Source organism: Aricia agestis, chromosome 12 (genome assembly GCF_905147365.1).
Source record: "Aricia agestis chromosome 12, ilAriAges1.1, whole genome shotgun sequence".
NCBI classification, from domain to species: domain Eukaryota; kingdom Metazoa; phylum Arthropoda; class Insecta; order Lepidoptera; family Lycaenidae; genus Aricia; species Aricia agestis.
The window spans coordinates 6,685,912-6,708,510 of record NC_056417.1 but is presented as its reverse complement, the minus strand read 5'-3'; the positions used below and the strand labels follow the sequence as shown (position 1 = coordinate 6,708,510).

The 22,599-nt window shown below is 38.7% G+C and overlaps 1 protein-coding gene across 2 annotated transcripts in view; it reads left to right on the top strand.

The window, feature by feature from the left end:
* Nucleotides 1-21,629, top strand: part of LOC121732619 — a 32,821-nt gene extending 11,192 nt beyond the window's left edge. The window contains exons 2-6 of one of the 2 annotated variants that reach the window (XM_042122563.1): nt 6,494-6,660; nt 10,423-10,606; nt 11,238-11,377; nt 19,494-19,713; nt 21,272-21,629. In XM_042122563.1, coding sequence (XP_041978497.1) covers nt 6,494-6,660; nt 10,423-10,606; nt 11,238-11,377; nt 19,494-19,713; nt 21,272-21,342 — 782 coding nt within the window. In that variant the 3' untranslated portion in view covers nt 21,343-21,629. Of the gene's footprint in view, nt 1-6,493; nt 6,661-8,023; nt 8,380-10,422; nt 10,607-11,237; nt 11,378-19,493; nt 19,714-21,271 lie in introns of those variants that run through there. The other variant, XM_042122564.1, reaches the window with a different exon arrangement.
* The last annotated feature ends 970 nt before the right edge of the window (nt 21,630-22,599 follow it).

The window sequence follows — 22,599 nt, the reverse complement described above, 5'->3', positions numbered from 1 at the left end:
ACAATTTTATGGCCTATTTTTGCTCTATAACGGTACGGAACCCTTCGTGCGCGAGTCCGACTCGCCCTTAGACGATTATTATTCTACTAGCTTTGGCTCATGACCTCGCTGGACTGAACTCTTAAATAGTATGAGTAACTTTTGTGAACTTTTGGCTTTTTGGATGTTTAGTGTACAAACATCCATCCATTCTCACAAATATCACATTTCTAACAGCAATCCATACTTCCATACAAATATTATAAATGCAAAAGTGTGTCTGTCTGTTACCTCTTCACGCCCAAACTACTGAACCGACTTTGCTGAAATTCGGCATGGAGATACCTTGGGTCCCGGGAAAGGACAATGGATACTTTTTATAGCGGAAAAATGTACGGTTCCCGCACAATAACCTAATATTGGCGCAACGGAGTTGCGGGCATCATCTAGCGTTGTATAATATATTTACCAATTGCTTTGACCAGACTAGTAAAATAATTTTGTAAAATATAATAGTGTAAGAAAAACAAAACTTTTTTACACAACTAGTTTTTTTTTAATGAAATAAGGGGCAAACGGGTAAACGGCGGGTCACCTGATGGAAAGCAACTTCCGTCGCCCATGGACACTCACAGCATCAGAAGAGCTGCCGGTGCGTTGCCGGCCTTTTAAGAGGGAATAGGGTATAGGGGAGGGTAGGGGAGGGAATAGGGTAGGGGATTGGGCCTCCGGTAAACTCACTCACTCGGCGAAACAAAGTGCAAGCGCTGTTTCACGCCGGTATTCTGTGAGCCCGTGGTATTTCTCTGGTCGAGCCGGTCCATTCGTGCCGAAGCATGGCTCTCCCACGCAAACTATAATTTATTATTTTTAATTTTACGCTTGCTATAATTTAAAATTCAATTTTTAAGCTTGGACCCCATCACCCCACCTGTCTTGAAAACAAAGTTTCCAAATTCAAATTTAAACTATATAGATTTTAGTCATATAAAGTAGAAAATAATTTGCTTCACATACCTGCCAAGTGCCAATCACGCTTCACTTACTTTCGTATTTTTTCGTATTTCATGCAAAAACGTAAACGCTGGGGATTCCAGAGGTTGCAAACTGCGAGCCTCTTCCAAATAAACGAACGTCGTTAAAATCGGTTTCCGCACACGAAAACTCTTTCATGTCTATTCAAACGGAGGATTTAGAGTTTACACAATCCAGGCTGGAATGGCGCCAAACCAAACGCAGCTATGTTATGGACAATAGAATTAACAATTATTTAACAATTTAGTACCGGATTCGGGTATCCGTTGACCGACATTGTTACAGTCCAATACTTAGATATATTGGGAACAAAATTATAATGTAACTACAAAGAAGAGGATAATATCCTCTTATATATAAGATATTATATAATATATTATTATTATTATTATTATATTATTATCTCCTTTTATATATAAGATATTATCTTAAATATAAAATTCTCGAGTCACAATGTTAGTTACCGTACTCCTCCGAAACGGCTTTACTGATTTTTACCTAATTTTATTTGCATATGTCTGGCTCGGCTACTGGCTACTTTTTATATTGATAAGTGCATTTTTTGAATACATAATAGTAAATTATTACAACTCGAGCCTGACGGCGACCATTATTTGTGCAAAGGGATGCGCGATGCGAAGCGATGGACGTTGCCATGGTAACATACTTATTTAGTCACTTCAATAAAATAATACGGGCAAAAATCGAAACACTTCATAAGTCAACAACGTTTGCCGGGACAGCTAGTAGATATTATGTAACAATATTTATAATAATAATATTCTTTATTTGCAAAATATGGTACAATAAACTGATTAAATTTTATCAGATATCTCACATAATATTTTTACTGATTTTATCGCCGTGCAAATAAATGTTAATGGAACAATATTGCTCAAGTTAAATTAGTTTTATAGCAGTAGTTTAATAAGTCAAAAGTAGATATTTTTAAAGGGAAAACTTCTTTATTGTACGATTTGGAATGAGTAAAAATTTCAAATTCACGTCAAGAAACGTGTTATGTGACCTGGCTGATGGCACAGACTAGATAATAGTGATGGTACATTTACGTAACACGTATTCATTCTCTCATATTCATTTTATTATGTGGGTTGTATGCGCACTGTAGTACTAATTACACAGAGGAACCATAATGACATTGAAATAATACGTATAAAACCCATCGGAAATCGTATATCCTCTTATATTGAAAACACTCGAATAATACTGGAATAAAACTCGAATAAAAATAAGGATAATATCGAGTCTGTTTACAGGAAGTTATTTTAATGTATTACCGCGGGTCTCGCCGTAATTATTATTCAATCTTTATCCGAGAAAAGTCAGGCTTTGGTTAAATTACTTTTGGTAAAAGCATTCCTTCCCCCCGAACGGAAGTGCTAAAATAAATGGCGTGGAACTTTGGTTTGACGAATAAATTACTCAGAAGTAATACAATAAATTAATCGATATCTATAAAATCTTATGAATTTCTTTTGCGATTAAGGTTTCTTTGGGGATACTTCAATTTATCGAATTTAAAAAAAGCACCTTTCTACTATTTTATGCAACAGTAACCTGGTAATTTTGAATCAAACTACAAAATTTGACCTTTTATAAGAGTATAGTTTTATAGGAAGCTATAATAATGCTCTAATGCAACTATTTTATTTAAGCACCGATCTAAAAAAATGCTAGCATAATATTATTAAATACTTGAAGCGCTTACACGGGCAACAATTGCGGCAATAATAATAATTGTTCGGCGACACGAATGGACCGATCTGGAGCAATATAGTGGAGCAATATAGAGCAATTTCAATAAATTGCGGCAATTATTTCGGCAATATTGTTCCAGATATTTCATATCGCTCAATGTCGCCGATATGAATTGACAAATATCCGATGGGCTCGTGTATGACAGTATTGCCTAGTAACTAGTTGATAAAGTTGGGCCCCGATAGGTAATATTAACTCTATGGTTGCGCGGTGCGCCATATCGCTCAATAATTGTATTGCGCAATATTGCTGCTTGTTGCCAAAAATTGCTTGATGTAGTCGTGACGTCAAAGCTGACGAGAATTGACTGAAGTGGAGCAATTTTAGTTGCCCGTATAAGCGTACCTTAAGAGTACTTGCGTCAATTAAAATATGTACTATATTTTAATTGACGCAAGTACTCTTAAAGTAAAGTACGCAAGTACTGGGTGACCGAGCTTAGCTCGGTATAGCAAACACTCATTGACTTCGTGTTACTTAACAATGCCACCTGCTGGAATAGCTTGGCTATTGTTGTGTCGTTAAGGCAATTAGTTGCTCACAAAATAGTATTATTATTCGCCAATAGATGTCAGGAAGAGTTAGTTATATTTTTCAGTTTATCGATTATCGATAAAACATGAATAAAAAGACGATTTTCATGAAATTTAGTAAAAAATACTATACATTTTTTTGGCAAACTTTTCCTGCCGAATTCGGACCTTTGATGTCTTCGCGAGGAATTTTCACGCCGTGATCACTCAATCGTTTGCAAAGAAAATCTAATTTGGTGATTTAATAAACGAAAATTCCGCTTATAATCGAATCTATATTTGAAATAAGTTAGATTATGGCTAGAAATAGAAAAAGGGTCACTATTTCTTTGAAACATTACTTAAATAAAGATATATAGGTATAATATTAAGTACATATTATTATATTTCTTTACCCATATCTATACTATACTAATATTATAAATGCGAAAGTGTGTCTGTTACCTCTTCACGCCCAAACCGCTAAACTGATTTTGCTGAAATTTGGCATGGAGATACTTTGAGTCCCGCGAAAGGACATAGGATACTTTTCATCCTAGAAAAATGTACGGTTCCTGCGCGATAAACGAATTTTGACGCAACGGAGTTGCGGGCGTCGTCTAGTCTAGTATAATATAAAATTCTCGTGTCACAGTGTTTGTGCGCGAACTCCTCCAAAATGCCTCAACCGATTTTAATAAAATTTTGTATATACATTCGTTAGGCCTATGAATAGGTTTTTATCTAGTTTATATATTGATGCTAGAAATAATTTATAAGGCAAAACAACGTTGCCGGGTGACCCTTATCACGTTGGTATAAAAAAAAAAGGTCTTATCGGAGGTGAAATAATGATATTGTGATTGACGGCACGTGCTGGAACAACAAAAGGTGATAAAGTTTCGTCTCAATTTAAGATTACTCCGGAAATTCTCTCACAATCTCTACAGTTTAAACACAATATACAGTAGATCACCTTCATTATTCCGTTCGATTCAGGCGCACGCAAATTACCGCGATTTTAGGTACTTGAAGTAGAAAACTACTGCACTGCTAAGGAACCTAAAACTTGTATTTATAATAAGGGAAAATGGCATTTTATTATTCAGGGTTATAATAATTATGTTATTATTCGATAATAATAATTATTGTCACCCTAATATGTACTTTTATGGATTTTATGGACTTTTAATCTATTAAAGTGTCATTTAAATTGAACTCTTACCGCCGTACTCAGAGACATAAAGTTATGATTAACCTTCAATTTAATGAAGAGTTTGACAGATTATGTATGGGGCTTATGTCAAAATTTTGAATTAATTACATTTAACTAATTATTAATGTTCCACTCTGAGTGCGGCTGTTAGTGACACAAAATATCTTATATCTTTAAACGAGCAATTCTTGTATATAAATATATATTTGGAATCTCGGAATCGGCTCCAACGATTTTCATGAAATTTAGTATATAGGGGGTTTCGGGGGCGATAAATCAATCTAGCTAGGAATCATTTTTAGAAAATAGCTAGTATTAAGTTTAATGATCGCGACGTGATACTTTCGTATAAGTCTTGGAAATTCAAGTTATCTGAAATCGCGCAAATGTGAGTGTGGCTGATTAGGTTAGATCTAGTACGGTCTAGTATGAAAATGCTCTACTGTATATATTTATACTGTAATCTCCGTGTTTATTATTCAGCGGCTAATACCGTACGCCCAACTTTACTATTTTTGCTCAACTCCTGGGATCGACTCATTTTTGACATAATTTGCTCCTATTAACCTTTACACAGCTTTGATTATCGATTTTCATGTAATGAAGGCAAAGTGTGATTAATTTCAGGTAAAAAGATGAGAAAGAGTACCTACTCTAGTTTGTTTTTGATTAGTGTAAAATTAATTTAATCGTCCGATTTAGCAAGCAATGATATTATAAAAAAAAACTTTATACTTCGAATAATTATTATTATTATGTACTGTCGCTGTTAGTTATCTAGTAGTTTCAGGAATTCCCTGTCCAGTGTCCAGTCCTTAAAACCATGCATTTTAAGTTTTTCCCTTTTAATCTTCAAGCAAAATTCAGTGTCCCAAGTTCTAGTGTAGCTATCCCCAACCCGCCGCATGCGGCCCGGTGGGACTTTATCTGTGGCCCGCGTGATGTTAATGCCATGCCATTTTGAAATTCACGCCCACCGGCAAAATAATGTAAACTCGTCGTCGTTATTTTTTAACCCTAAAATTTATGTTGCGGCCCGCGACATCAAGATCAAAACATGTTTGTGGAATGTGGCCCGTATGCCGTATGGAAAAAAGGTTGGGGACCACTACTGTTCTAGTGTCTAATTATTATTCTAATACCTTAACAACCGTTCTAATAACAATAAATCTTAAAAAGCGAATTACTTTACAAAGGCTGCTTGTCCTTGAAACATATTGAAAGAAATTACATGACAGCAAAACTTAAAATGTTGTACACTGCGTATTTTTACTAGTTAGCGGGATGGTATCTTATGCTAAGTACTCACATACGGTTTTGCTCGATAGTTTTACTCCAAATCGAGCAATAACCAGCGTGTGGACCGCAAAATGACAGCTCGAAGGCTCGCTTCGAGCCGGCTCGATGGAATTAAATATGTCAAATATGTCATTTCCTTCGATACGGAGTAAAACTATCGAGCAAAACCGTATGTGAGTACTTAGCATTATATCTCTCGTTCTTACAGCACTGTACAGCAGCTCTACCAGCGACCTCTATCATTAATTCTACTTATCTTCTAAGTCGTTAAGATCCTTATTGTTTTAAATATTAACACTGCTTAAGGATCGTGAAATATCGCAGATTAAAAAGCAGGGAGATAGGATTTACAAACCTTTATTCCATAAGGAGCTTAATTCCGCCGGCCAGTGATTCTAATTCTTCGTTGTCGCTGGATTATCGTAGCATGAAATCGCTTTTAGTATAATTCGCCGTAAAATTCCTTCCTCTAAAGTCAAAAATGTAATTTATAGTGCTTGTTTGTTTTACATTTTGTTGGCGTTTACGATAATAGTTTGCCACTTGTCTAGGCCCTCTGAGCAGTCTGTATAACTTTTCGTACTTGACATACTTTAAAATAATTATTTTCTAGGCACCGAAGCTTTCTCAGCATTATTTTTGTAGTTTACTAATTTTGATTATATTGTTGCAGCTGTGACGTCAGCGCACGAGATCAGTCAGCTGCAGGTGCCGCTGTACGCGGACCCGCGGCGCGAGGCCGAGCTGAGCTGCCACTTCCGCATGGACGACCAGCGCCTGCACTCCGTCAAGTTCTACCGCGACATGTACGAGATATTCCGATACAACCCCTCGCAGACGGTATGTACTATAATGTTGTTGCAGCTGTGACGTCAGCGCACGAGATCAGTCAGCTGCAGGTGCCGCTGTACGCGGATCCGCGGCGCGAGGCCGAGCTGAGCTGCCACTTCCGCATGGACGACCAGCGCCTGCACTCCGTCAAGTTCTACCGCGACATGTACGAGATATTCCGATACAACCCCTCGCAGACGGTATGTACTATAGTGTTGTTGCAGCTGTGACGTCAGCGCACGAGATCAGTCAGCTGCAGGTGCCGCTGTACGCGGACCCGCGGCGCGAGGCCATGCTGAGCTGCCACTCCCGCATGGACGACCAGCGCCTGCACTCCGTCAAGTTCTACCGCGACATGTACGAGATATTCCGATACAACCCCTCGCAGACGGTATGTACTATAGTGTTGTTGCAGCTGTGACGTCAGCGCACGAGATCAGTCAGCTGCAGGTGCCGCTGTACGCGGACCCGCGGCGCGAGGCCGAGCTGAGCTGCCACTTCCGCATGGACGACCAGCGCCTGCACTCCGTTAAGTTCTACCGCGACATGTACGAGATATTCCGATACAACCCCTCGCAGACGGTATGTACTATAGTGTTGTTGCAGATGTGACATCAGCGCACGAGATCAGTCAGCTGCAGGTGCCGCTGTACGCGGACCCGCGGCGCGAGGCCGAGCTCAGCTGCCACTTCCGCATGGACGACCAGCGCCTGCACTCCGTCAAGTTCTACCGCGACATGTACGAGATATTCCGATACAACCCCTCGCAGACGGTATGTACTATAGTGTTGTTATAGCTGTGACGTCAGCGCACGAGATCAGTCAGCTGCAGGTGCCGCTGTACGCGGACCCGCGGCGCGAGGCCGAGCTCAGCTGCCACTTCCGCATGGACGACCAGCGCCTGCACTCCGTCAAGTTCTACCGCGACATGTACGAGATATTCCGATACAACCCCTCGCAGACGGTATGTACTATAGTGTTGTTGCAGCTGTGACGTCAGCGCACGAGATCAGTCAGCTGCAGGTGCCGCTGTACGCGGACCCGCGGCGCGAGGCCATGCTGAGCTGCCACTCCCGCATGGACGACCAGCGCCTGCACTCCGTCAAGTTCTACCGCGACATGTACGAGATATTCCGATACAACCCCTCGCAGACGGTATGTACTATAGTGTTGTTGCAGCTGTGACGTCAGCGCACGAGATCAGTCAGCTGCAGGTGCCGCTGTACGCGGACCCGCGGCGCGAGGCCGAGCTCAGCTGCCACTTCCGCATGGACGACCAGCGCCTGCACTCCGTCAAGTTCTACCGCGACATGTACGAGATATTCCGATACAACCCCTCGCAGACGGTATGTACTATAGTGTTGTTATAGCTGTGACGTCAGCGCACGAGATCAGTCAGCTGCAGGTGCCGCTGTACGCGGACCCGCGGCGCGAGGCCGAGCTCAGCTGCCACTTCCGCATGGACGACCAGCGCCTGCACTCCGTCAAGTTCTACCGCGACATGTACGAGATATTCCGATACAACCCCTCGCAGACGGTATGTACTATAGTGTTGTTGCAGCTGTGACGTCAGCGCACGAGATCAGTCAGCTGCAGGTGCCGCTGTACGCGGACCCGCGGCGCGAGGCCGAGCTCAGCTGCCACTTCCGCATGGACGACCAGCGCCTGCACTCCGTCAAGTTCTACCGCGACATGTACGAGATATTCCGATACAACCCCTCGCAGACGGTATGTACTATAGTGTTGTTGTAGCTGTGACGTCATCGCACGAGATCAGTCAGCTGCAGGTGCCGCTGTACGCGACCCGCGGCGCGAGGCCGAGCTGAGCTGCCAATTCCGCATGGACGACCAGCGCCTGCACTCCGTCAAGTTCTACCGCGACATGTACGAGGTAGTCCTTCAAGCCCCATAAGAGCACCGGTGATCGCGACAACAATAGAATACAATAGCATTTCCAAGAATCCGCGATCGAAGGAATTCCGATACAACCCCTCGCGGACGGTATGTAATGTTCTTGCAACTGTGACGTCAGCGCACTAGATTCTAAGATATCTTCGGTCACCCTTACGTACTTTAGTATAATAATAAAGTAAAGTATAATAATAAAATTTTGGCAATTATGTACCATCGAGGAAGTTGATTCCTATGCAATTGACAGACCAACGTTATTGGTCGAATATATCAATTCAATGTTAATTGTGATCTGTCAGCTGGATTTGACGTAACGCAACCAAACTACTTTAGGCACAATAGACATAACTACCAGTAGTTCGACTGCAAAGAAACGGACAGGTTTCAATATCTGTCAAATTCGTCGGGTTTCACTAGGATTATGAACGGAATGTGCCTCGCGCTGGCTGATATAATTTATTTTTAAATATTTAGCCCGGCCGCACATTGTCCGAATTCTGATCAGAAACAGTTGAATTTCGCCGGACCGCCACCCCGCACACTATCCGAAATATCCTTTCGGCGAGTTCGAGCTCCCTCGGCTCAGTACAAAATGTAAGAGACAGCGCGGACGTTCAACTGTTTCTGATCAGAAATTTCGGACAATGTGCGGCCGGGCTTAAAATAAAGATTTCAAAATTGCATTCTGACAATTTTAATCGCATGTGCCAAAACACAAACAACAATACGACCAAAGAGGAACACGTCCAGCGAATATGTCATAGTTTTAAATTCGTAGGTAACAAGTTAACAACCCTAGCGACGATTTTCGTCATAATACGTCAAATTTAAAAATTTCAACATCAGTTCTAAGTCAGCATATACTCTATAATTCTGTCTACTCTGCTTTAGGTCCCCGATTTGCATAGGAATCAAGTTCTCTGATAGTACATAGGCAAGCAACAATTACTAGATAGATTATAATTATTCTGTAACTATAAGCGAAGTGCTTAAGTTACAAATTTAGGCAGCGCAATTTAAAACTTCTATTTAATTGGGCTTCTAGTTAACCCTGCAAATTGTTGTTTAGAAACAGATCCTAAAATAGACGTTAAATTAATATTTTGCAGGCGTCCGTAAAACAAATGTTCTAAACAGCAATTAAAATTCTCAACATTGTGATTGAATAAATTCTTTGTCGGAAAATGAACGCATAACAACAGGAAAACATTTAGCGTTGTAAAAACAATATTTAGGTGCTGATAAAACAACAGCGTGGTCAGAATGAAATTAAAACACAAGAAAATGTTTATGTTGTTTGGTCTCGCAAATACGCCAATTCATGCCCCTCGCTCGGAATCTCACAACCACGCTTCCACTAATATTATCCTTGAACGGTGTGCGAGCAATATTGACATACCATATTCATGGCGTGATGGAAGATATTTTCGCGAGCAACCTCAATTATTTCTTAATCGATTTTGTACGAGACATTTTTCAGACGGAGGAGCTTATCTTTAAAGCGATATGGCATTACGTAAGCGCTAATGAGAAATCGGAGGCCCTGAATTTTATTTAATGGATGCGGACTTAATGGATGGATAAGGTTTTCTTAGAGGAAGAGTAGGTTCACACGGCACAATCCTGCAGGTTTTTTGCAGTATACAATATACTTCTTAACATTCATACGCCGATTGTACTGCAACAAATCCTGCAGTACAATCGACGTGTGAATGGTCTATACGCATTGTATGCGCCACTATTTATTCGTTAAGACTACTACAAAAAAACGTGAAGGAAACGTGCAGGATTGTGCCGTGTGAACCTGGCCGAAGTGCAGCCTTATTTGACGGTATTGCTTATTATGATTATTTGTTTTAGCCACCGATTCGGCTGTTCAACGTGTCAGGAGTGGCGGTACAGGGCGGCGAGTGCCTGGCGGCGTCGTGCGCGGTGCGCATCATGCCGCCGCCGCTGGCCGGCCGCGCCGCCTACAGCTGCGAGGTCTCCACAGAGGGACCCAAGTTCAAGATCGCGCGACAGACCAAGCACATGACTGTCGTCGGTGAGTGCTGCAAACTCTAGCTGCCATCCGATCCGATCCGATCCACCGCGAGGCCTCAACCGAGAAGCAAAAGTCATTAATTAAAGTTGTAGGCTTGTTAATAATAGGTAGTTGATCTTGTTCAGCTATTATCAGCAAATGAGTTGTCAAGGTAGATAGAGAACGCCTTTAAAGTATCCCGGGAGATATCGCCCTTACGTATTTGTTACAGACTATATCTACCCGGTTTCTGAGAATTTTTGACAGTTTATGTATTCAACATCGTTGTGGATTGGTTAATGGTAAGTGTTTATACGTGAGCCCATCAAGAGCGCTAGTAATTATATAAACCCCTGTCCAAAAAACCTACCTGAAAATTGAGCATGTTTCTCTTGCTAAGTACTCACATACGGTTTTGCTCGATCGAGCAATAACGTCGAGCAAAACCCGCGGTTCGGGCTTTCCTCCACACATTCAGCATTCCTCGATAGTTTTACTCTAAATCGATATATTTAATTCCATCAAGCCGGCTCGATGCGAGCCTTCGAGCTGTGAGTTTTGCGGTCCACACAGTAATTATTACTCGATTTGGAGTAAAACTATCGAGCAAAACCGTACGTGAGTACTTAGCATAACAGGTGGAATTTTTTAGCGATGCCAGACAGCGACCCTGTGATAGTGGGAGCTCCTAAGCTGGTGAAGCCTGGCGAGCAGGTGCTACTCAACTGCACAACCGCCTTCTCATTACCACCGGCTGACATCAACTGGTTCCTTGATAATGAGCTTCAAAAGGTAACATACATTTTTGTTTAATGGATATTTTGAAATAAGACCAAACATATATTTGGGATGTTTTTGTCGTATTTTCAATAAATTATACTATGTTTGCATTAGAAAATAAATTTACAACTAAAATTACTATGACAAACAATCTTCTGAAATCAAAAGAACCTACTTTATAGTCCTAAATAATTATCGCACACATCTGTCTACCTTTCAAGCTTGAGCGCATTCCAACAATTCCGTATTCAAGTCTATGTGTGTCAAGACCTGTCACTAGGCTTAAGCACTGGCCTTTGAGATTACAATCCTGTACCGTAATACCCTACAGCAAACTGACGATGTCTTCTTAGCCAAATAGACGGCCATTTCCACTTTTATTTTTCAACATCTTTTGTCTTTCGACCTTACTATATTTACCTATACTACCGAACAGAGGCTGTCGCCCTTTTTTGGCACTAGACATTACTTTATGAATCAAAGCATACAATTTTAAGATCGCACGGCAAAATTGGATAAATCATACGGTGCTTTTAAGATCGTACGGCAAAACTAGAGGGGGCAATCATGTCCGAATGTCTATGATTTATATCCACAAAATATAATATTTATACGTGGGAGAGCCATGCTTCGGCACGAATGGGCCGGCTCGACCGGAGAAATACCACGTTCTCACAGAAAACCGGCGTGAAACAGCGCTTGCTCTGTGTTTCGCCGAGTGAGTGAGTTTACCGGAGGCCCAACCCTCTACCCTATTCCCTTCCCTACCCTCCCCTATTCCCTTCCCTTCCCATCCCTACCCTCCCCTATGACCCTATTCCCTCTTAAAAGGCCGGCAACGCACCTGCAGCTCTTCTGATGCTGCGAGTGTCTATGGGCAACGGAAGTTGCTTTCCATCAGGTGACCCATTTGCTCGTTTGCCCCTTTATTTCATAAAAAGAAAATATAAGGTGACACTGTCAAATCGCTTAAACGCGTCGTGTACTAAACTATACTTTCAAAAGGATACTTCTGATCACAAATCTACCAATAGCGAGTTTCGTTCTTGGTCACCAATCATGAGACTTGCTGAATGATCGCAGATATCCTGCTGAATCTTATAAAAGGTACGTAACTATCGAACGCTTTCATTTTTTAATTTTTGCCAAGCGACTTTAAAGTCATACGCGGCCTACTACAGCAGCTATGATTTACACAATGCCCAATATAGAGGCAGAACAAATTCTTCCAAAAATATTCTTTACCGGCTTGCGAATTTTTTTGCAGTTTGTCTGAATTTCATAATAAGATTCGACCAATATATGTGTAAATATTTCTTTGTTGTATCGGAATATTTATGTAAATCAAAGGTTCTATTGTTGCCCTAGCATTCCGTATATAAATTGTAGTAACGCTTGGGAAGGATTATTAATATTTCAAGGTTTCAAGGTTGGGGTATTTAGAATGACACCTCCGTGGTCCAGTGGTTAAGAGCGTGGCTCTCGACTCGGAGGTCATGGGTTCGATTCCCGCGTTGAAAACATGTTATTTCTAAGTTTGGTTAGGACAATGAAGGCTGATCACCTGATTGTCTGACAAGTAAGATGATCCATGCGTCGGATGGGCATGTAAAAAGTCGGTCCTGCGCCTGATCTCTCGCCAGTCGTGTCAGTCTTCCGTCCCACTGGGTAATGAGAGTGAAAGGAATAGAGAGTGCTCTTGTGTACTGCGCACACACTTGGGCACTATAAAATTACTCTTGCAACTGTAACTAGCCTGGTTTCAATGCAACCGGCCACTATCACCGAAACCGGTGTGGTAATTATTATTATTATTCATAATTATTATACATCATACATTTTTCGTACCTAATGAAAAGAATCTTGTGTCTTTGCTCAAACTCTATATTACCAAATTTAATTAAAGTCGATTTAAAGGTCTAACCGCCGTACTCAGAGACATTTAATTACGATTAACCTTCAATTTAATGGACAGTTTGACAGATAATGTATGGGGCTTATGTCAATATTTTGAATTAATTACATTTAACTTAATAATTAATGTTCCTCTCTGAGTGCGGCAGTAAGTGTGAAAAGGTAACAAAACAAAGTAATGACCTTAAATTTTTCTTTTGGAGCAAAATGTGTATCAGTTAAATAATAGGGATGATGACAAGGTCAAAGATTAGCGAATTTCGTTAATAAAATAAAGAAATCACGGCAAAAAATAAATGTTCCCATAATTTCAGCTCGATAGCATTTGTATTTTTTTTGTTATACGCCTTCAAAGTTGGATAATCAAGTCGATTTTTTTTCAATTATATTTCTTAATATTTGTATACCATTCGATAACTTATGCAATTAAAAGCAACTTTTGTTACAAAACCACTTTCATAAACGCAATATTTAACCCTTCGTGCTCCACGTGGGGTCTGACAAACCCCAGACGTACAAAAAATTTCATAACTTTTTTTAAATTCGTGTGATTTTTTGACGCTTTATGTAGCTGGAGTTAAGACGTTGCCTTACCGTTTGGCGGCACTAGTTTAGGATTTTCTTCACCGATGCAACGAACCGACGTGCACAAAGTGTGCTGGGGTCCCACAAACCCCACGTAGTTCAGCACGTCGTTAAAAAGTTGCATAGACAGAATATTGTGAAATGTGAAAAAATCAATTTTTCACGCATATTTGAATTCATTTCAAATAAATAATATTCCTGAACAGGTTTATGAACAAATTAAGTATGACTTTCATAGAAGAAGATTTGAAAAATCGCAAATATATAAACCATGGATACTGAGAGGTTATTGTAAGCGGTTTCACGCATTTCTTGGCAAAGCAGCCCCTGGACCACCAGAAAAATTATCAAAATCAATAAAGAAGTGTTCAGATTGTATCAGGAATATAAATTAAAAACTCAAATACGGTTGTGAGCACAATAATAGACCTATTTGCTTACACATACCGTGCCCACTTTCATTGTAAGAAATGTACTGATTTCAACTTGCCTGAATATCGTGTTGACTGATTATATTATGTTAATATTATTCAATTTGTATTTCTTATATAGTTAGTTTTATAATTTTAAAGCAATACGGGAAATGAAAGGTAACTTTTCAACTGTGGGAGCTCACCAAAAAAGAGTCTTACGTTTTACTTGGTAAAAGATTAGTAAATTTTTTGGGTGTCAATGTTTAAAAAATGGGAGTTATCTCAGCAAGTATCGTTTTATATTACAATTAAATATATAAAAAACAGTTATTTGAAATAAAATGAACAAATAAATACAAATTACGCATTTCTTGCCCAGGTAAGTCTTGGGGTTTGACAACCCCAAGACTCACGTGGTGCACGGAGGGTTAATATACTTATCGAACAAAGTTCTCTCCCGATGCATACAAACTACGAAAGAGTGACGTCAGTCTTTCGTAGCACTTTGTATGGAGCGTTTTGGGCAGGTCTATTTTATGAGATGTTTGAATTGTCATTATCTTGGTGATTTTTTAAGCTATCAGAGTCATTCTTTCAGCGATGTTTCTATTTTGTAAGGGTCGTTCAATTACCAATAGAAATTAGAAAAAAAAATAGTCATCAAGCCTTTTGTGTTTAAATTACCTTCGTGATTATATTTTCTTGATTTTAGCAACCATTCTACAACAAAACTAGACTACGACCTCCTTTTTCTTCATTAAATCTGCATTAGAGAAAAATTCTAACCTACTTTGTGAAATGCCCACCCGCATTATAAGAACACTTTATAGATTTTTTCTTGTATAGAATAACCTCTGCATTTCTAATGCTCTAAGGAAATGATAGTAGTACGTTGACTTAAAAAATAAGAAGATTTTTACTCGGAATATATTTTGCGCTTTCCGTGCCCAGGTAGAAATATAAAAGAAGCAACAAACTTTACATAACTTATACGTGGGAGACCCATGCTTCGGCACGAATGGGCCGGCTCGACCGGAGAAATACCGCGTTCTCACAGAAAACCGGCGTGAAACAGCGCTTGCGCCGTGTTTCGCCGAGTGAGTGATTTTACCGGAGGCCCAATCCCCTACCCTATTCCCTTCCCTTCCCATCCCTATCCTCCCCTATTACCCTATTCCGGATTCCCTCTTAAAAGGCCGGCAACGCACCTGCAGCTCTTCTGATGCTGCGAGTGTCCATGGGCGACGGAAGTTTCCATCAGGTGATCCGTTTGCTCGTTTGCCCGCTTATTTCATTTAAAAAAATACATTCTTAATATAACAGCCTATCCTACACTATACAGGTATTTTTTCAATAAGTACATAAGAAACTAGAAGAGTAACTAACGTATTATTCTTACTTAAAAAATTTATTATATTGTATGATACAACATAATAAAATTGCAAGCTAACAATTCTTAATAAAACATCATTATCATAATATTAATAGTACAATAATTGTGTCTTTTATCTCTAAACACCGGAAGAGTATCTGTTATCTCTTCACGTTCGAACTACTGACTCCATTTTAGTAAAATTTGATATGGACATAGAATAGTTTTATAAACTGAGCTGCTGTCAATAATTATAAGTACCCTTTAAATTTCTTTATGCGAGCTAAGCCTTACAAATAGATGTAGGATTTACGGCTAGTGTGATCCTAAATCACGTAATTTACTATCGAATCGATTCCAGCGAGGGATCGAGTAGGCTTCGCTCCGTTGTTCTGATAATTGAAACAGGACATCAATCTATCCAGGTTCAGTTGAATTTTCAACGACGAGACTCGAGATCGAAGCCTTAATTTAAAATACGTTAGCTTCAGCTTTGTTTATAGCGAATTTACAATGCTAAAATGTTGAACATTCGTTTACTTAACTTTGCATAGCAGAGCACAGTTTTAGATTTAATTAATCGTCAAGTGTGTCTTAAGTTTAGCTTTAGTATTGGTAGTATGCAAATCATTTATTAATGAATGTAACTACCCTCAACTACGTTTATCCAGCAATGTATATTGCCAAAACAACCCTTTGTCCTTTTTCGGGACTCTAAATATTATGTCTATGCCAAAATTCATTTAAATCAGTGCAGTGGTTTTATAGTCAAGAAGTAACAGAGAGAGTGACACACAGGATTTACAATATTACAGTACAGAATGTAACAAAACAAAGCGATAATAGTTTAGGGTGACTCTAAATCCTGCCCCCAGACAAATTATCTTTCATTAAAAACTATGACGAAATTCGTTATCAAAATGTATGCGGTTTGACATAAATCATCGCTAAATGACATTTTGCTTTCGAAACTCATGTCAAATCCCATACATTTTGATAACGAATTTTGTCATCGTTTTTAACGAAAGGGACTTTGGCTACGGCCTTTATAGAGTTCACTATGAAAATAGCAACGCTGAAAGAGTAACTTTTCTTTTTACTTTTATATGGAAAAAATCATGACGATAGTGTCCATACAAATCACAAAAAAAATCTCTTTTAGCGCTGCTACTTTCACAGTGAAATCAACACAGTGAAAATAACTACTGCAAGTACTAACTGCTGCATTCAGAGACGAATATTTATTACCCCATACATAATCTGTCTAATTCTTCATTTAATTTAAGTTTAATCATTATTAAAAATCTCCGAGTGCAGCAGTAAAACTATTACATGAACATGTATTGGTATCGCTTTACAAGTACACTCACACAAAGCATTGTCTGACTGATCGCCTTACGAAATAGTTTTACAAAGGCAACTCTCGAAGTCCGCCCTCCTAGTTTTAGGCTAAGAAGTTTCTTGGTCGTCCGCTAAGAAAGAATTCCTTGTCTGGGAGTTGGTCGAAACTTTTCTATGCGGGAACAGCCGGCCGTGTAATACGTTAATACGGTGGAAAGAGAACAATAAAATGGCTTCCTTATAGACAATTTTTAAGACAGTATTATATCACTGGTTTTCACTTTACTTACGTTATTATTAAGCTTGTTAATATTCATACGTGGGAGAGCCATGCTTCGGCACGAACGGACCGGCTCGATCGGAGAAAAACCACGTTCTTACAGAAAACCGGCGTGAAACAGCGCTTGCGCTGTGTTTCGCCAAGTGAGTGAGTTTACCGGAGGCCCAATCCCCTACCCTATTCCCTTCCCTGCCTTCCCCTATTTCCTTCCCTACCTTCCCCTATTCCCTTCCCTTCCCTCCCCTTTTACCCTATTCCCTCTTAAAAGGCCGGCAACGCACTTGCAGCTCTTCTGATGCTGCGAGTGTCCGAGTGTCCATGGGCGACGGATGTTGCTTTCCATCAGGTGACCCGTTTGCTCGTTAGCCCCCTATATATATATATCATAAATATCATAATATCCTTTTCTCGGGATCAAAGTATCTCCATACAAAATTAATATATATATATATATATATATATATATATATATATATATATATATATATATATATATATATATATATATATATATATATATATATATATACATATATTAATTTTGTATGGAGATACTTTGATCCCGAGAAAAGGATATTATGATACTTTTCATCTCGGAAAAATGTACGGTTGCCGCGAGATAAATGAATTTAGGCACAACGGAGTTGCGGGCTTCATCTGGTTGATAATAATCGTTACTGCAATCGTGAAGGCTTTTTATTCAATTTATATTTGAAAATCCATAGTTTTTCTAGTTGGCTAGGCGAATTATTAATAATCATAATTCATAGACTTCTTGAGCCGGTAACTTAGTTATATAGCACCTAATCATACATAAGTATGTATAATTACTAACTATAATACAAGATAGGTATATTATCGGGCCGATCCTCTAATTAGGAAATTAGTAAATTAATACGAAACAACACAGAATAATTGGACGCTGTTAAGCATTCGTGTACTAACCCACACAAAAATTACGTTTTGAGTTATGAATGCAGTTATGTTCTTTAGATGATTTAGAACAAGACTGCATTCAAAATTTAACAACAAAAAAATTGTGGGTTAGGACACTAATGCTTAACAGCGACCAATAATAATACTGTATATAGATGGAAATTGCAGTCTTTATCAGCTTAAATGAGGGCAGTTGACCTCTCGTGTTTACGCCGATGTAAATTATGACGACTGTTTCAATTTCATAAATTACTGCAATTTGGTTGATTTTCCCTTTGACGTTGCTTTAGATTTCCAAGCTATTTGACATAAAATAATATTATTAAGTTCCTAGGTAAAGTACATACTTGCGTTACCATCGTAATTTCTAAATGCTACACACTTCTAATCAATTTAGAATAAATTTTAAATTGTAGCCGAAGGTTGCTTTAGGATTATATTATACGAGTTTTTGCCCGCGGCTTCGCTCGCGTTAAGAAGTATTATTATATACAAACTTTCTTTTTTTTTTTTAATGAAATAAGAGGGCAAACGAGCAAACGGGTCACCTGATGGAAAGCAACTTCCGTCGCCCATGGACACTCGCAGCATCAGAAGAGCTACAGGTGCGTTGCCAGCCTTTTAAGGGGTAACAGGGGAGGGTAGGGAAGGGAATTAAAGGGGAGGGTGAGGAAGGAAATAGGGGAGGGTAGGGAAGGGAAAAGGGTAGGGGATTGGGCCTCTGGTAAACTCACTCACTCGGTGAAACACAGCGCAAGCGCTGTTTCACGCCGGTTTTCTGTGAGGACGTGGTATTTCTCCAGTCGAGCCGGCCCATTCGTGCCGAAGCATGGCTCTCCCACGTCAAGAATTGATCAAAATCCTTTCTTAGCGAATGCCTACGTCATAACATCTACCTGCATGTCAAATTTCAGCCCGATCCGTCCAGTGGTTTGGGCTGTGCGTTGATAGATCACTATGTCAATCAGTCAGTCACCTTTGCGTTTTATATAAATAGATAGTTCTATGACACCCTCAAAGTCCAAACTACTTATCACATTTTAAGCATGTGATGACCATAAGAATATCTTAGCTATGTTAGTGACACACATTTAAGAGGCCGGGTCAGTGTTTTTAAATAAATCATAAGCTTATTCGATTCTTTGAAAGTACTTGTTTTCCAAAATTCTAATAACACAATAGGACATCACTGTCACATGTCACTGATTGGCTACTGTCGATTAGGATGGCGCTGCCCATTAAACTGTTTAGCATTTAGGAACACACCTTATATTATCTTTTTTTCAGCAAGAACCATGGCAGAGGACGGAGTTGTCCCCCACCCAGTCTGGCGGGCTCCGCGCGTCGTGGCGCGTCCTGCGGCTATCCGTGCCGCCAACCGCGAGCGGCACGTTGCGGGTGCGGTGTGAGGCGACCCTAAGAGTCGAGCCGCCGGTCGTCCGGGAGGCCGTCACCACCGTCACCGTGTACTCGCGAACGCAGCTCTCGAAATATGTGTCTAATAGAGGTGAGCACAGAAATAGATCGTAAGCAATAGCGCCGTTGATTGGCCAAGTTTTTGTCTTCAAGCAATCAAAAGCTGGCCTAAAAATAAATAAATAAATTATAAGCCCCTGTCAAAAAACCTCAGAAAGTCATTCAGTGGTACAAGTTGACCTTCCGATGCTGCGCCAGTAATTGGTGCGTGATGCAAATGAACATAGGGGATTCGTTTTCTCTTAATAATAACTTGATGTTCCGCGCGGCTTCGCCGGAGTAATTTAGGAGTATCACGGAAACCATACATTTTTACGCAAAAAATAGCCTATGTCCTTTCACGTGGTCTATTCTTTATGTATGCCAAACAACATAAAAATTGCTCCAGTAGTTTAAGATAATTAGCAATTTCATATAATTTTCCGTTTTTTCCACATTTTCCTCTGTTTCTTCGCTTCAATTGATCTTAGCTTAATAGCCTCCCTCGATAAATAGGCTATCTAACACTTTTTTTTAAATCGGACCAGTAGTTCCTGAGATTAGTGTGTTCAAACAAACAAAAAAACAAAAAAAGTTTTATAATATTAGGCATGGAAAAGCATAGAAAATAGTGCAAAAGAGTAAACTGAAGAAAAGCGATTGCAAGCCTCTCTGGAACTCAGGTTTATTGATATAATCCTGTGTTAAAATAAAAATGCATTTATAATAATATGAAGATCGGAAGAGACAACCAAGAACCTTTCAAAATTTCACTAACGGCCGTTCCCAATATTTGATCTATCTCTGGTTTTGCCCTACTAGAGATAGGAATAGCTCACAATTGACATAAAATATATGTCTCTAATGTCTAATGTGAGTTATTCCTATCTCTAGTAGGGCAAAACCAGAGATAGATCAAATATTGGGAATGGCCGTAAGACGTGATCACAACCACTAAAAAGCTAATTGTGAACTTAGATCCACTTTTTTCAAGTAAACTAGAAGTCGTTGTCGATATCGAAAGGTTAAAATGTTGTATGTTGACACTAGATACTGATTAATGTTCGCACGTGAAATTTTATTTACTTATCCATTACCAATCATAGTAATTTTCAGAGCAATCATCATTACGACCGATGCCAATTAATAATTCACACTCCATTGAAAATATTTTCATTAAAAAAACAATTACGTCTCACAGGCCAAAAATGATATTTTAAACCAATATACGGGTTCGAAATTCATGAGTTTGCGAGCGCTTAATTTCAATTCAAGTGTGTGCAACTTCAACTTGATGCATTTTTGGGCTTATTTTTTTAATAAATATTTATTAATTGTATACTTCTAGAATTTGATTTATAGTAGCTTTTGTATTTTACGGTGACTGGTATTAGTATTCAATGACTATAATATGAATAATAATTCCAAAAATGTGTCTGTTTGATTGTCTATATTCTCTCTTTAAGCTTAAACTTTTGAAAAGTATTTGATCAGTTTAGAGATACTATTACTTACATAATACATTTTAATAATATTATCTTAAATAAACATATAGTTACTTTATCTGATGGTATCTACTTTAAATTCTGATAGCGTTTCTTTTGTTTCAGGTACAATATTCGAAAGAGGATTAAAACTGTGTTGGACTTTATTAGTCATTTTGAACTTTGTGAGCTTATGAGGTTTGATGAAAACATAATCTAAGTGATACTAGTGTAAGTATAAATAATAACTGACGGGCCGAAGTGGTGCCAAAATAGAGCTCTTGTACAGAAAGTTAAAAAATATTGCCAAATAAAGTTGTTTATTGCGTTTTAGATCGAAACGTATTTATACGATTTCTTTTTATTGTATTTTATGTTGTAAGAATTTAATATAAGTTTGAAATGATGGGTAAAACTAATTTATTCGTGTTGCTATCACATTGATATTTTATTTGAATAAACACAATCTAGAATAATACCAGCTTAGGAAAATTTAAACTGTGCTTGAATATTTTATTGTGTGTTACGTTATAAATAGGTATTAAAAATTAAGTCTATTTGGCTGTTCCGCCTTTATTTAAATGTTTCGTTAACTAAAATTTCGCTTTAATTTCTATATTGTGTAATATACCTGTAGTTTATGCAACGTATAACGTCGCATACATTTTTGTAAAAGATAAATATGAAATACAAAGTGTGTGAAGTTATTAATAATAATTGTTTGTAATTAATTGTGTAAATGCGTAATAATGGCTGTGTTTCACTTTATATCGTCAATTCATTGCACGAAAATGTTTGATTGTAACAAAAATTGTTTTGTTTCAATGTTTTAATAGTTTAAGTGAAACCTAAATAAATAAATGAATTAATTACTGGATAGTTTCATTTAACTATACTTAGATTTGTAAATGTTAACACCAATTGATCGTCATCAACACAAGTTGAAAATAATTATTATAATGTTTAGTGGTCCTGACCATCAATCTTAAGAATTTACTTAAGAATAAACATAATTAAAGAAAAAATTAGCTCTGTTTTAAAAAATATTAAAAAAGAATTACTTGTAAAACTTAGTTTAGGGCCTGTACACAAAATTGCGACGCGATGCGAATTTGCAACGCAAAAAGTTGCGACGCGAATTGTTGCGATGCGATTTCGTGCAACATGGCGTCTTCCTTCCACTACTAAGGTGACCATTCCTTTGACAACCGTCAACCGTACTGGACGTATTTTAAAAACTAGGTTGCGACATGGATCGTAAAAAGACGTGTGCACTTTTATTAGTGCTTAGGAGATACATGCAAAAGAGACGAAGAAGATTTTGGGTTCATACATTTATTTCTATTATGAACGCTGATCGAAAATATGAAGTTCTGAAAACCGACGAAAGATTTTTTTTTTAATTATTATTTGAGAATGAGCTTATCTTCATTCGAAGAGATTTTTGTTTATAG